The sequence below is a fragment of the Tympanuchus pallidicinctus genome, unplaced genomic scaffold (assembly GCF_026119805.1).
Source record: "Tympanuchus pallidicinctus isolate F22 unplaced genomic scaffold, pur_lepc_1.0 scaffold6, whole genome shotgun sequence".
Classification (NCBI taxonomy): Eukaryota; Metazoa; Chordata; class Aves; order Galliformes; family Phasianidae; genus Tympanuchus; species Tympanuchus pallidicinctus.
The window spans coordinates 21,402,343-21,415,547 of record NW_026294780.1 but is presented as its reverse complement, the minus strand read 5'-3'; the positions used below and the strand labels follow the sequence as shown (position 1 = coordinate 21,415,547).

The following is a 13,205-nucleotide window of genomic DNA, read 5'->3' as shown; positions in this document are numbered from 1 at the left end:
TTCAGTATTTGCTTCTTGCTATAATGCACATCTATAAGTTGTATATTGTCTTCCCTGCTGTTTTACACTGTTTTAATGTTTCACTTCTGTTCCTTCTGTTTTTTGTTATTTACTCAGTTTAGGATTCAGTTCTTCTAATCTCTTCAATTGAGTGCTTTTCCTGAAATTAGCTGGAACCTAAGCTGAATGACACTGATTTTAGTCACCTCCAACCAGTCTCTATGTATTTTTCAGGATCGAGGCCCTTGAAACGGTGGTGATTTAAAAAAAAAAAAAAACAAAAACCTGATATTTGAAAAGACACTGGAATGCATGGTGTGATTCTGTGCCAGATTCTCTCTGGCTCTAATAATTTTTTATTTTGCTATTATTTTAAATCTCTTGATATGGCTACTAGTAGCTTGTCTTGTATTAGGTAAGGAAGTTCTGCTAAATATGTCCAGTCTTTCTTACTTGTTCATTCCATGCTTTGTAGCTTGCTTCAACTTTTCACTGTAGTCTGTGGTATGTCAATGGGCTCCCATGTCTGCCCCTGTCCAAATAGAAGTAGAATGCAGTAGAAGAAAGCAGAAAAATGTGCAGTGAGGTAATTATGCCCACATATGTGCAAAGGCAATGTCCTTTTACCAGGCTAGGTGCTTTTTGCAACATCTGTCTCTTACTTGAATCCTCTGATGTAATTAGTTTCAGAACAGTTTGTGACAGAGTACAAATTTTACCTCATGCACAAGAGGAGAAAGCCCCTAAGGAAGAGTAATGAGGAGAAAATAACTTTTTTTTAATCAATGTGTTCTTACTAGAGCCTCAGTTGTATTAGTTCTGCAACTTTTCCTTCTCTGAAGCAGCTTTCCAAACTTGTTCTTGCACTTCTATATATAGTAATTTTGTAGTGTAGTCTGGAAATACTTACTGCTGTCTTGCAGGTCTTTTCCCCATCTCATAAATTAGCAAACTAGTTGGAAATATTCATAGGAAGATAAACAGTAGACTAACTGTGTGACTACTAATCCACATAGCAACTTGTACTAGATATCAGGCATATGAGCTGCTTGCAAAACTGATGCACAGGAATTTATGGAAGAACCTGTTTACTTTTATGCTCAAGTTGGAACACTTTTTTTGTTTCCTCTTGATTATGGAATGGGAACTAAACTGCCTTCCTCCAACCCCTTTCTTCCCCGTGGTGATTAGAACATTTTAGTTCGTTCTGCTTCTTCAACTTTTGAAGTTTGCCATACTGGCATTCAAGTTTGTCAAGTATTAAACTCTTTTCATTCTGTTAAATTTCAAGGGTTAATAGAATACTGGAAATTGAAGTTGAAATCCTTATCAAGGCTTTCAGGGTGTGGGGTTTCATTCCAATGGCCTGCTTTAGGCAGCTTAGTAAGTACTCTGAATCACCCCCTTGAGGCATGCCAGTTTCTCTTTACTCTCAGCAGAGAGTTCTTTTCACACAAGTGTGGATTCTAGTGTGAAATACTTTTGTTAAAAGTAACAAGCAAAGATAAAGAAAGAAGTTATAGCCAAACTTAGTCTAAAGGAGAAACTCAGCTGTTCTGGTCCTCAAAATAGTAGGAGAGCTGGAGTGTTTGATACAGAATCCTAGAAACCAGATAGTTTGTGGAGATTGTATTTGCTTAGTTTGTTCTTTCAGCACATTCACTTGTTACTATGCATTTCCCACCACTGAAGTTCATCTTTGTAGAGAGTTGTTAATGGGCACGATATGCTTTCTAGCTGCTTGTGCTTGAGTACTTTATAGCCATGTAAGATGCCTGGAATTTATTTGCAGTCCAAGAAGCTGGCTAATGATAATCAGGCTGTAGCCTAGTTAGGGTGTGCTCAGATTTGACTAAGGGGGATGTGAGTCAGCGTATGCAAAAGCATCAGGGATTATTTAGCATTTCCAGTTTCTTTGTCCCTTTGACTTCACACAGCAGTGAAATTCTAAAAAGAAGGTAGACTCTAATCCAACTTCCTTCTTCCCTGGCAAAAGCTTTGCAAATGTTGCACAGAGATGTGTGGTCATTGTTGTGAGTTAATACTACTTTTATTTCCTTAAATTGAATGTATGAATTCATGGTGGAAGGAAGGAACTCGAGGGACGTCATTTCAGGTGAAGGCAGCCAAAAACTTCAGTGAGTTTGCTCCAGTCTAAATCTATGTGCCCATGCACTGGCTGGCGATGCTTCTGTCTGAACATGATTAATCTGAAGAGGAACCATATGGTCAATATCTTTGTGCAAGCAGCTTTGTTTGCAGCATGTGAATTTTTTAGGCTATATATACTTTGTAAAGAGACTTGGGGACTCGAGCATGATAGTTTGAAGACCTCTATTTATGGCCCAGCCAAATGGTATTTGAAAGAAGAGGAAGATTCATCCTTTTCTGAACCATTTGTTCTGCTTTTCAGTCAGCATTGTGTCTAGAAGGTACTATAATAACCTTGAGTTATTAGAGGGGAAGCCATACCCAGACTGCAACAGCAGCTGGCTGTGTCCTGGAAACTTCATTCACTTATCTGTAAGGATTAATTCTACTGGGTAAAACAAGTCATTTAATATAGGTAATGTTTAGCTGTTCTCAGCTCTGTAACTGGCTGCAAGTCATGCATTTCTCACCTGGACTGGATGCCTCCTGCCTGAGTCATTGGCCTGGGGATGTGCTGCTATAGATATGGCAGCCTTGCAGGATGATTTACACAAAACTATGCTGGCCAGTATTATTAATTCTACAGACAGTATTTAAGGGGAGGGTAAGTAGCTATTCTGTGGCTCAAGCATCCATCGTTTGTGCTTTTAGACTTGGGCTTACCTTATTTATTGATGGAGTCTCATGTATACTCAGGATGGCAAAAGTTTGAGGAGAAGAACTGCACAAAAATGTCAGACTGTTCTGTTGTAGATGTCAAACGTTTGCTGTTTTTGTAACTGTTGTTTAGCAATGCAGTAGCTGGTGAGAGCGCGCTGGACAGGATGGCGTGTGGCCTTGGAGGGAAGCTTGTTTTACCTATGATTAAAGAACATATTATGCAGATGCTTCAGAATCGTAAGTAGATGCAAATTTTTGCAATTCTTAAATTGCCAGGAACTTTGATATCTCTTAAGTCTTTCTGTTCAGCTAAGTGATGTATTTCATACGCTTCTTTTGATTTCAGCAGCAAAAAATGCAAGTGCCATGTGCTTTGAAATGCATCACTTCTCTTTACACCGGGATTTATTAAGGCATACAGAGTGCATTAAAACTGGACCCCAAACAGCTGAACAGATGTCAAAAAAGACTGATTTTTGTCTTATTTTCCACTGTTCTCAGTCTGTGTAGTGTCATACAATACCTTAAGTGTGCCCTGCTGATCTGAAGCTCAGATCTCTTTAGAAGCGTTGCATTTAAGTGAATTTCTAATACGTTATAGTGCTTAAATAAAAATTTGTCTCTGTCACACCCCCTGTTCCCAAATTTGATATGTCAAAATACAGAAGTCTGTGATAGGCTGGCTGTGTTTGATTATGGTCATTTAATATTTGTTCCATTAGATGGTTACGTATACTCTTATCAATTCTTTTGAATGCTTCTTTGCTTCTTACAAAGACCTGTAATGCTGGCTCAGCAGCCTTTCGAAACAGAAGAACTGCATACACTTTTAACTGATTTGTGATTTGAGCTGTCAATATAGAAGACAGTGCAAAGAAGATAATATTTCTCTGTGCATTTCTTGCCTCAATAACTTAAAATTCAAACAAAAAAAGGCTGTTACCCTCTAGGATGGGGAATATAGGGCCATTCAAGGTATCACCTGCAGAGCATGAAAATTTATAAGGTCTCTTTGGGAATTTTATTTTTCAGAAATCTCTTCCCAAAAACTACCTCTAGTGTTTCCCTTCTAATGTTAATAGCTTCCAGACTGGCAAATGCTGTGTTCTTTAGAACCCACAGAGAAGAGTTAATGGCTGTAGGACCTTTACTTAGAATCATAGAATGGCCTGTGTTGAAAAGGAGCGCAATGATCATCCAGTTTCAATCCCCATGCTATGTGCAGGGTCACCAACCAGCAGACCAGGCTGCCCAGAGCCACATCCAGCCTGGCCTTGAATGCCTGCAGGGATGGGGATCCACAGCCTCCCTGGGCATCCTGTGAAGAAATCACATAGCTGATAATTCTGATTTCTGTTCTGGCTTTCTGTTGGGTCAGAGCAGTACCTGACAAGTATGTTTCCTTTTTTGGGAAAAGGAAATGCAACAGGCAGTGTTTGATGCGGAGATTCTGAGGGGATGAAGGCATTCAGATTAAAACATAAGCAGCTCTCTGAGAAATCAGAATTTCCCTTCTCTTAGAACTACAGCTTCTCAAAAATGTTTATTGAAATAATAAATATGATTTTTAAGTTTGGGTAGCTAGGTCATCCAAATATAATTGTTTCATTTTGTAGTGTCATTAATTTCAAGTCAGGAATTCATGCTCATAGTAACATAGTGTGAGCGACAGTGGATATTAAGCTTAACTAAGAACATCCAATTATCTTAAATAGCAGAAATAAACTGCTTCACTCTATTTTCTATCAAGATGATACTTCATCTCTTCCTGAAAAAGGAGATGATGAAAGATCAGATGTCATAATACCCACTTGTCTAAGATTAGACTGATAGGACTTGATGGGGGGGGGAAAGCCTCATTAACCCTAAATGGAATATCACTGTTCTTAAAGAGTTCTGATGCAACTTCTGACTATTTATTTGTTTTAAATTCATTTATTTGATTCCGTCGACCTTTCTTTTCCCCCCCTGACTTAGAGAGTAAAATGTAGGCTGCTCTAACACAGGAAAAAAAAATGTTTCGCTGGTTAGCTCACTTAATTAAAATGCTATTCCCGGATGTTAGTACTATGTACGTAATTGTATCTGCTGCTTAGATATTTTTTTTAGGTCTGGGTTTGGCCTGGATTAGATACTCAAATTTTTGTGTGTCACTGTGAGAAAAATCAAAACTGTATTTACAAAATAAATTGCATTTATTTCCCTTCTTTCACCTATTCTTCCTGCCACTGCCCCCTGCTATCCCACCCCTCAAATAGAAATGGTTTGTCCTTTTAATATTTGTTTTTTTTAATCTTCTGTAGCTGACTGGAAATACAGACATGCAGGCTTGATGGCACTCTCAGCCATCGGAGAAGGCTGCCACCAACAGATGGAAGGGATTTTAAATGAGATAGTTAATTTTGTTCTGCTATTCCTTCAGGACCCTGTGAGTCTAATACAGTTAATTATTTCAAAACATTTTCATTTCTGCTTTTGTGACTACTTCTTAATCATTTGAGGGAAATAATTTTTCAGCATCCGAGAGTGAGATATGCTGCTTGTAATGCAATTGGACAAATGGCAACTGACTTTGCACCTGGCTTCCAAAAGAAATTTCATGAGAAGGTAAGCAGTAAAACAGTGCCCCCAAAAAAGAGTGTTCCATTCAGAGACTTGCTTCTCTGAAGATGAACGCTTCTGTTTCAGGTGATAGCAGCTCTTCTGCAGACCATGGAGGATCAAGACAACCAGCGTGTTCAAGCCCATGCTGCTGCAGCGCTTATAAACTTCACTGAAGACTGTCCCAAGTCACTGCTAATTCCATATTTGGATAACCTAGTGAAGCATCTTCATTCCACTATGGTGATAAAGTTACAAGAGGTATAATATACTGAATGACCAGCTTCACAGCAGGTGATCTCTTGCATGTTTGCTAGTGTAGCTGAACTGTGAACTACAAGCCAGTAGACAGATCTACTGTCATTACAAACTGACAAGAATGGGGATATGCCCATGAGCATTTTTAATTTTTAATGCTGTTCATTAAAATATTTGCTTTAAAAATATAACACTTTATTCTTCTGTTTTCAAGTTGATACAGAAAGGCACTAAGCTGGTTTTGGAGCAAGTTGTGACTTCAATAGCATCAGTTGCTGATACAGCGGAGGAGAAGTTTGTTCCATACTATGACTTATTTATGACCTCTTTAAAACACATTGTGGAGAATGCTGTTCAGAAGGAACTAAGGCTTCTGCGAGGAAAAACTATTGAATGCATCAGCTTAATTGGTCTTGCTGTTGGTAAAGAAAAGGTAAGATCTCAACCTGGAGAGCAGAAGGTTCCAGGGAGACATGATTGTGGCCTTCGAGTACTTGAAGGTGGCTTATAAAAAAGGAGACAGAGTTTTTACAATGTCTGATGGTGATAGAACAAGGGGGAATGGTTTAAACTAGAAGAGGGGAGATTTAGGTTAGAATTTAGGGGGAGTTGTTTTTATTCTGAGGGCAGTGGAGTACTGGAACAAGTTGCCCAGAGAGGCTGTGAAGGTGTTCAAGGCCAGGTTGGATGGGGCCTTGGACAGCCTGATTTAGTGGGTAGCAGCTCTGCTCGTGGCAGGGAGTTGGAACTTTAAGGTCCCTTCCAAGCCATTCTGTGAATCATACTATAATCTTATCTATCTGAATGTATTTTCAAGCAGGCTTGTTTCTTGTGATGGTTTACAATGAATTGACATCACTTTTTAAACATACAGTTATCTTGTTGCTGGTTTCAATGCTTGCATTTCTGTTTTCTTCTCTGATATCTGTATTCGCTGTCTTTCTGTTTAGATTCACTAATTTAGAATAGAATATTAGTAAAATACATCAACTTATCCTCATGATGATAGTATGTGGGTTTTTTGTTGTTTGTTTCTTATTTTTGAGAGATACTGGAACATCTCATTTAAGCAGTGTCATAATGGTGGCTAAGATTTAAATAGTTAAAAAGAAGCTAAGCATAGGTGATCTTGTTTGGTTGTAGTTTATGACCAAATGCTTGGAAACGTTTGAGTGTGCTTACAATAGAACTGAAAGCAGTCACTTCAGTGCATTTGGCAGGGATTTTTTTGTTGGTTATGAGTTAAAATGCATATTGTAAAAGTGCCAGTAAGCAAGCATGAAGGGCTGTCTAAGAATCAAAGTGATGTTCAGATAGCAAGCTTGAATTATGGACACAGATTTTCATTTTATTGAGTGAGGAAGACAAAATCGTAGCTTAAAAGCAGAATAAAGTGGTGTATGGATTAAGACTAACCTTCAATAGGTTCTTCTTGGAGGAGTGCAAGGAAATGCAGGAAGTGAAAAGAGGGTGTGAGTAACTTCACTGAAGCATCTGATGCGACTTAAAACATTGCTGTCTCACTAGCAGCTCATGTTATTGGTTTATTCCTGTTCCATGGGAATAAAAGTTACTTAAGTAGGTTTTGTGATTGTTTGTTTGTTTTTAAACAGCCCTTTTTATGCTTTCAAGTATGCGGATAGGGGTGCAGAGGCTGAAGACCAGGATCATTTAGTGATGCTTCCAAAAAAGAATTTGCATTTTCACTTGTGTCTTCATTTCAGACTTCTTGAAGCTTTAACTTCTGTCTTGATAATATGTTGGCCATAAATACTTTCTTTAATGTTAAAGGAGTAGTTTGCTGAGACTCTTGATTTGCCTTAAAATGCACTTTTTCCTACATTTAGTTTATGCAGGATGCATCAGATGTAATGCAGCTGTTGTTGAAGACACAGACAGACTTCAGTGATCTAGAAGATGATGATCCACAAGTATGTTAAAATTGTTTCTACCTTGTTTGTTAAGATTTAAAATGTTCTTTGTGGATGTGACATTCCTTGAAGAAGAAAAAAAAATAGTTGCACAGTTAGGCTAACAGTTTATCACATCTTTTGTGAGGGATTGACTGCCCTGAGATGTCCTTTAAATCTCTCACAGAAGCGTGGTGAGGAGATCAGACATCCAGAATCTATATTTGCTGTATGGACAATCATCCCTTGTCCAATAGCTGCTACTTCATTTGGTATTATGTGACTATTCCTTTGCTGTCATCTTCTTATAAATAGTTCCATGAGTTCTACTGGGCAGCTGTTCTAATGAGGAAAGAACTATTTTGACTTGTGCAACTGAGAAATTCCCCATAAAACACTACATTTGTCTTTTGCTCTGCTTGCTCTTTTTAGAAATGAGACTCGATCAATAGTATCACTTAAATTCAGGAAATTATTTCAGAAAGAAATTGACTTCTGAGGAGTGTCATGATTGCCTTAAGCGTATATCTTACACTACCACGCCTTTGATAAGAGATGTCAGTGCACTGTTTCATATAAAGGTTTGGGGGAGAGGTCTTCTCAAGCTTAATTTTTGCATAACATGCGTATCAGATTTGATTTTTTTCAGTCTTCTCTTTTAAATGTATCTTATGCACTGCTGACTTTATTTGAAAGAAAAAAATCTATTGCAAAGTATTCTTTATGATATCATTACAAATATGCATTAGAATAAAATGTGAGATGTGAAAACTGTGACTGTCCTCTCTTACAGATTTCTTATATGATCTCAGCATGGGCCAGAATGTGTAAAATTCTTGGAAAGGAATTTCAGCAGTACCTTCCTGTTGTCATGGGCCCTCTAATGAAGACTGCATCCATTAAACCTGAAGTAGCTCTTTTAGACAGTAAGTTTTAAGCTGATGCTTTGCTTGAAAAACACTGAAGTAAATGGTTGTATTTTAAGTTATATATATTTTTAAAAACAGCACAAGATATGGAGAATATGAGTGATGATGACGGTTGGGAGTTTGTAAACCTAGGAGATCAGCAAAGCTTTGGAATTAAAACTGCAGGTCTTGAAGAGAAAGCAACTGCATGCCAAATGCTGGTGAGTAGTAAGGCAATGTTGGTGATGTGTGTTTTGCTGGACAGTGAAGTCTGAGGCCAAAATCTGTAACAAAGCTATTCTTTATAATTAAGTAGCTTTGTTTGAATCCTAAACTCAAAAGAAAATCTATTTTACCACTGTTTAAAGATAAGTTTTTAAAAAAAAAAACGTAAATTTTTAAGGTGAACAGAACTTTCCTTTGTTTGCAAAACTTCACAGTATTTGAGATGTTGAAGTTCAATTTTTTATTGCAATGATGCTGATTTTTTTTCATTAAATACTGCACATTAACATGGCACCTCCACCGTTTTGTGTTTCAGGTTTGCTATGCAAAAGAGCTGAAGGAAGGGTTTGTGGAGTACACTGAACAAGTTGTAAAGCTGATGGTTCCATTGTTGAAGTTCTACTTCCATGATGATATCCTATTGGTAAATCCTACTGTGGAAATGGAAGCTTAGTTTGGGAAAAATCAGTGATGCTTACAATGTTTCCCTAAGTGGATAGAAAGTACTAATGTTGTGTTCTACTGCTTTGTAGAAGTCTTTTTCTGAGAATGTTTTTTTTAATACATCTTTAGCCACTAAATCCTAGCTTTCGCTTTAGTTTCTTTTAAATAAGCTCATCTGTAATGTAGAAAGCAAGCTGAACAGAAAGTTTTGTTTGCATCAACAAACTAAGGCAGCTTGAATATATTTCTTGCTTGAAATAGGCTTGAAACAACTTCCGAATAGCAAACAGTTGAATTTTCTTAATCACAGAACAGCTTGTTGGAAGGGACCTCAAAGATCTCCAAGTTCCAACCCCCTGCTGCAGGCAGGGTTCCCAGCCACTCAGTCAGGCACTAGACCTCATCTAACCTGGCCTTGAACACCTCCAGGAATAGGGCACTCACAGCCTCTCTGGCAGCCTGTGCCAGCACCTCACTGCTCTCTCTGTGAAGAACTTCTTGACATCTAATCTAAATCTCCTTTCCTTTAGGTCAAAACTGTTCCTCCTTGTCCTATCACTATCTACTCATATAAAAAGTCAATTTCCTTCCTGTTTATGATTTCCCTTTAAATATGATCTTACTATGAATCAAAGAAATCAAAGCATAACAAAGAGTCAGTTTTGGGTAGCAAACAAATGTCATTATAGTTACTTATATTCTAAGCACTCTTTTGTTGTCCTGAGTCGTTTTATTTCCTTAATAACAAAACGTGTTCGAGTGGCAGCAGCAGAGTCGATGCCCCTCCTTCTCGAATGTGCCAGAGTCCGTGGGCCTGAGTACCTCACACAGATGTGGCACTTCATGTGTGATGCACTCATCAAAGCCATTGGGACAGAACCAGATTCAGATGTTCTTTCAGAAATAATGCATTCTTTTGCAAAGGTAAACTTTCTTTTTCTTAAAATTCTTTTGTTCATAGCTTTTTAAGGTAAAAACAAAGCAAAAAACAACCATGTGTTTGCATTTCTTTCAGCTGCTTAAATAAATACCAAAGCTCATACAAATACCAAAGCTAATACATCTCTGCTCTGATTTTTCTAATTGTACATAGGTATTTTGAATCTCTGGGATGGGTGGGAAGTGGAATAAATATTAAGTTAAAATAAACACCAGGCTTGGTTATTTTAACCACAAACCACTCCAACCATGTGGGTGAAATGTACAGTGAAATTATCAAGCCTTACTTGATTAATGTGAGAATTGATCACAGCATGAAAATTCTGTTAGTTATTTCTGCAAGTAATCACTTAAAACATGAATTAATACTCTGTGCACATTTTAGATTTCATTGAGATGCTCAGGTACCTTAAATCTGAAAGACAGACCATTTTCTTTCACAGTGCATCGAGGTAATGGGCGACGGATGCCTTAACAACGAACACTTTGAGGAACTTGGAGGAATATTAAAAGGAAAACTAGAAGAGCACTTTAAAAACCAAGAATTAAGACAGGGTAGGTCAGCAAAAATTCCTGTTCACATGTGATAGTTCTTCAAAGCAGAACTTAATCATTTCTAAACACAAAATTCCTAGTTGGGATTTCCTTAATTTCCGTATTTAACCAATTAGACTTTGAAAGAACGTAACCTGATGAATATTTGCAAGCTCTGGGAGGGTGGGGATGGCATAATTTGCTGAAATACAATAGTTTAATCAAAATTTTACGTACAGGTTACTTGATGGATCTCATGTCTATAGTGTCACTTATGTGTTTTTTCATCTCTGAAATCTTTGCAGTTTTAAAACAATGGTGCCTTATTTAAATGGACTCTGTGGTTATGGACAGGTTCTGTGCTGTTTTACGTATTCTTGGTCTGAGCTGTCGTATTTGTTTTTCTGTGAAAGGTCTTTGAAGCTTCAAGACAAATTCTTCTTGCATCTTCAGATAGTGTTTCTTGTATTCTAAGTTTGTTTCAGGCTCTGTTATATTGCTGCCTAGAAATACAGTGGTTTAAAATGTGTTTGTTTTTTTTAATTTAGTGAAAAGACAAGATGAAGACTATGATGAACAAGTTGAGGAGTCATTACAAGATGAAGTAAGTTGGCTTGGGGAGCTTTTTCTTTCATAAAGCACTGAGATGGAAGTACGTGACACAGAGATGACTAAGTTAAAGCATCGTGCATCTTCTCAGAATTATTTCTTCCTGGAAGAATGCACTGTTGCCATATTCATTCAAGAAATGAGTCACGATACTTCCATGAATTGGAAAATGCCAGAGGTTTCCTTGCCCCAGTACAGTAAAAGAAGAACTTTGAGATCCAGCTTTTAACTTGCTACATCTTCTCACACAGTTCTTAGATAACATTTTTTAATGGTCTGCTGTCAAATGCTTTTGTGATAGTCCAAGGCACGCCTTGCTGACTGGCTTTTTCTTTGTACCTTGTGACCCACGTGGCCCATTTTAAACTTTGAGCATACCTCTGATACCTGTACTGCAGACATGTGAGATCGAGAGCTTGTCTCAAAAAAGGACAGGCCTAAAATAGCATTATGAGTATCAAAGTAGGACAACAGAATGAACAGCTGGCACAATGTGTTTGCATGTGAGAGCATATGGAAGTGACTTTGCTAAGATACTGAGCTGACTTCAGTTTGAAGTAGAGGTGAGTGTGGAAGAGATAAAAGTAGTTTCATTAAATCATCAGTGTTACGGGAAGAGTAATAAAGAATAAGTCACTGCTGCTTGTAATGAAAGAGGGAGGATACTCAATGAATTTAAGAAATAAGAAATTTTTGCCTTGTGATGAGTAGTTAAAGCTTGTCTACTTGAATTTAAGTTGTTTTCAGGCCAGAACTCGTCTCAGCAAACCATGCACATATATGTAAATGCTTTATTAAATAACAGTGCATTTTCTGTGCCCCTTTCCTTTGGGACCATTAGGCTAACATTCAAAAGGATAAACTTGAGCACCTGCATAATGGCATTATCTTGGGATCAAAACCAACCAACAAAAAAAATACACAAGTTTTGAGTCAAAAGCCCCTCCTGACTATTTTTTCTGTTCTCATTTGCAGTACTGAAGTTTTTTGTAACTGTCACTGTATGGTGATAATGAGAGAAAGTGATAGCAAATGGAACAATTTCAGAGTGGCTGTATCCACTCCCTGCAACAGAGTTTCAAGGCATTCTTGAAAATACTTTCATATTTGCTGTTGATTTTTTTGTTAAAGACCAAAAGAAAGACTTATATGCATTGTCTTGAGAAAGGAAGAGTAGGATGGGAATGTCTCTTGCCATGAAAACAGAATTAAGATATGATAAGGAGCAACACCTGATTATACACCTTTGGTCCCACAATTGTGTACGTAGCCCTCAAGGCAGCAGGAATATTAGGGGATACTTAAAGGCAAGGGCAGAAGTCAAGAAAGATAATAAAAAGTAATGTCAATCAAATATCCAAATGCAACCCTGGCGTGAGCAGTAACTTTGCTTTGATTTGATATAGCATAGGAGGAGGTATGCGTTGTACAGAGGTAGGAAGTAACATTTGTACATCTGTTATTGGTTATCTAAAAAAAAAAAGCCATATCAAGCCAGATGGACCTCTTATCTTATTTGTGTGTGTGTGTGTATATATATATATTCCAGAGTTACTGCTAAAATCACACCTGACAATGTAGAAATTTAAGTATTATGTTGTAGCAGGCTTTCTTGCATGATAAATGGTTATTAGTTACTGGCCTCTAGGGGGGGAGAGGGGAGGGGGGAAGCTATATTCTGTTTTCCTGTCTGTGAAAGTAAAAGCTGATCAAAGGAACTATGCTGAGATCAACAGAACAAAGTCAAATGGTTTTTCCAGTGCATGCGTGTCTAGGGAACAACTTGAAATCCTCACTTGGAAATATTGTGTGAATTGATAGCTGAATCTGTGTGATGGTTATTGGACTTTGTTGGTTTGATACACTGAGCAAGGGGAAAAATGAAATTTAAAGTAAGATGATTAATATTCCTCATTTTTGCCACATTCTGGCACAAAGGCAGTTATCTCCTTGCTTTTAAATCAAA

The 13,205-nt window shown here is 37.6% G+C and overlaps 1 protein-coding gene and 1 long non-coding RNA gene across 3 annotated transcripts in view; one reads left to right on the top strand and one right to left on the bottom strand.

Moving 5' to 3' along the window:
- LOC128071612 (uncharacterized) overlaps positions 1 to 13,205 on the bottom strand; it is a 679,004-nt gene that overhangs the window by 262,181 nt on the left and 403,618 nt on the right. The window lies entirely within an intron of this gene.
- The window catches only part of IPO5 (importin 5), a 38,395-nt gene that overhangs the window by 17,535 nt on the left and 7,655 nt on the right, over positions 1 to 13,205 (top strand). For both annotated transcript variants that reach the window (XM_052705853.1, XM_052705852.1), the window contains exons 10-21: positions 2,942 to 3,048; positions 5,115 to 5,239; positions 5,329 to 5,418; positions 5,500 to 5,673; positions 5,885 to 6,103; positions 7,518 to 7,601; positions 8,374 to 8,506; positions 8,588 to 8,709; positions 9,030 to 9,126; positions 9,909 to 10,081; positions 10,540 to 10,651; positions 11,179 to 11,234. In XM_052705853.1, coding sequence (XP_052561813.1) covers positions 2,942 to 3,048; positions 5,115 to 5,239; positions 5,329 to 5,418; positions 5,500 to 5,673; positions 5,885 to 6,103; positions 7,518 to 7,601; positions 8,374 to 8,506; positions 8,588 to 8,709; positions 9,030 to 9,126; positions 9,909 to 10,081; positions 10,540 to 10,651; positions 11,179 to 11,234 — 1,492 coding nt within the window. The remainder of the gene's footprint in view (positions 1 to 2,941; positions 3,049 to 5,114; positions 5,240 to 5,328; positions 5,419 to 5,499; positions 5,674 to 5,884; positions 6,104 to 7,517; positions 7,602 to 8,373; positions 8,507 to 8,587; positions 8,710 to 9,029; positions 9,127 to 9,908; positions 10,082 to 10,539; positions 10,652 to 11,178; positions 11,235 to 13,205) is intronic.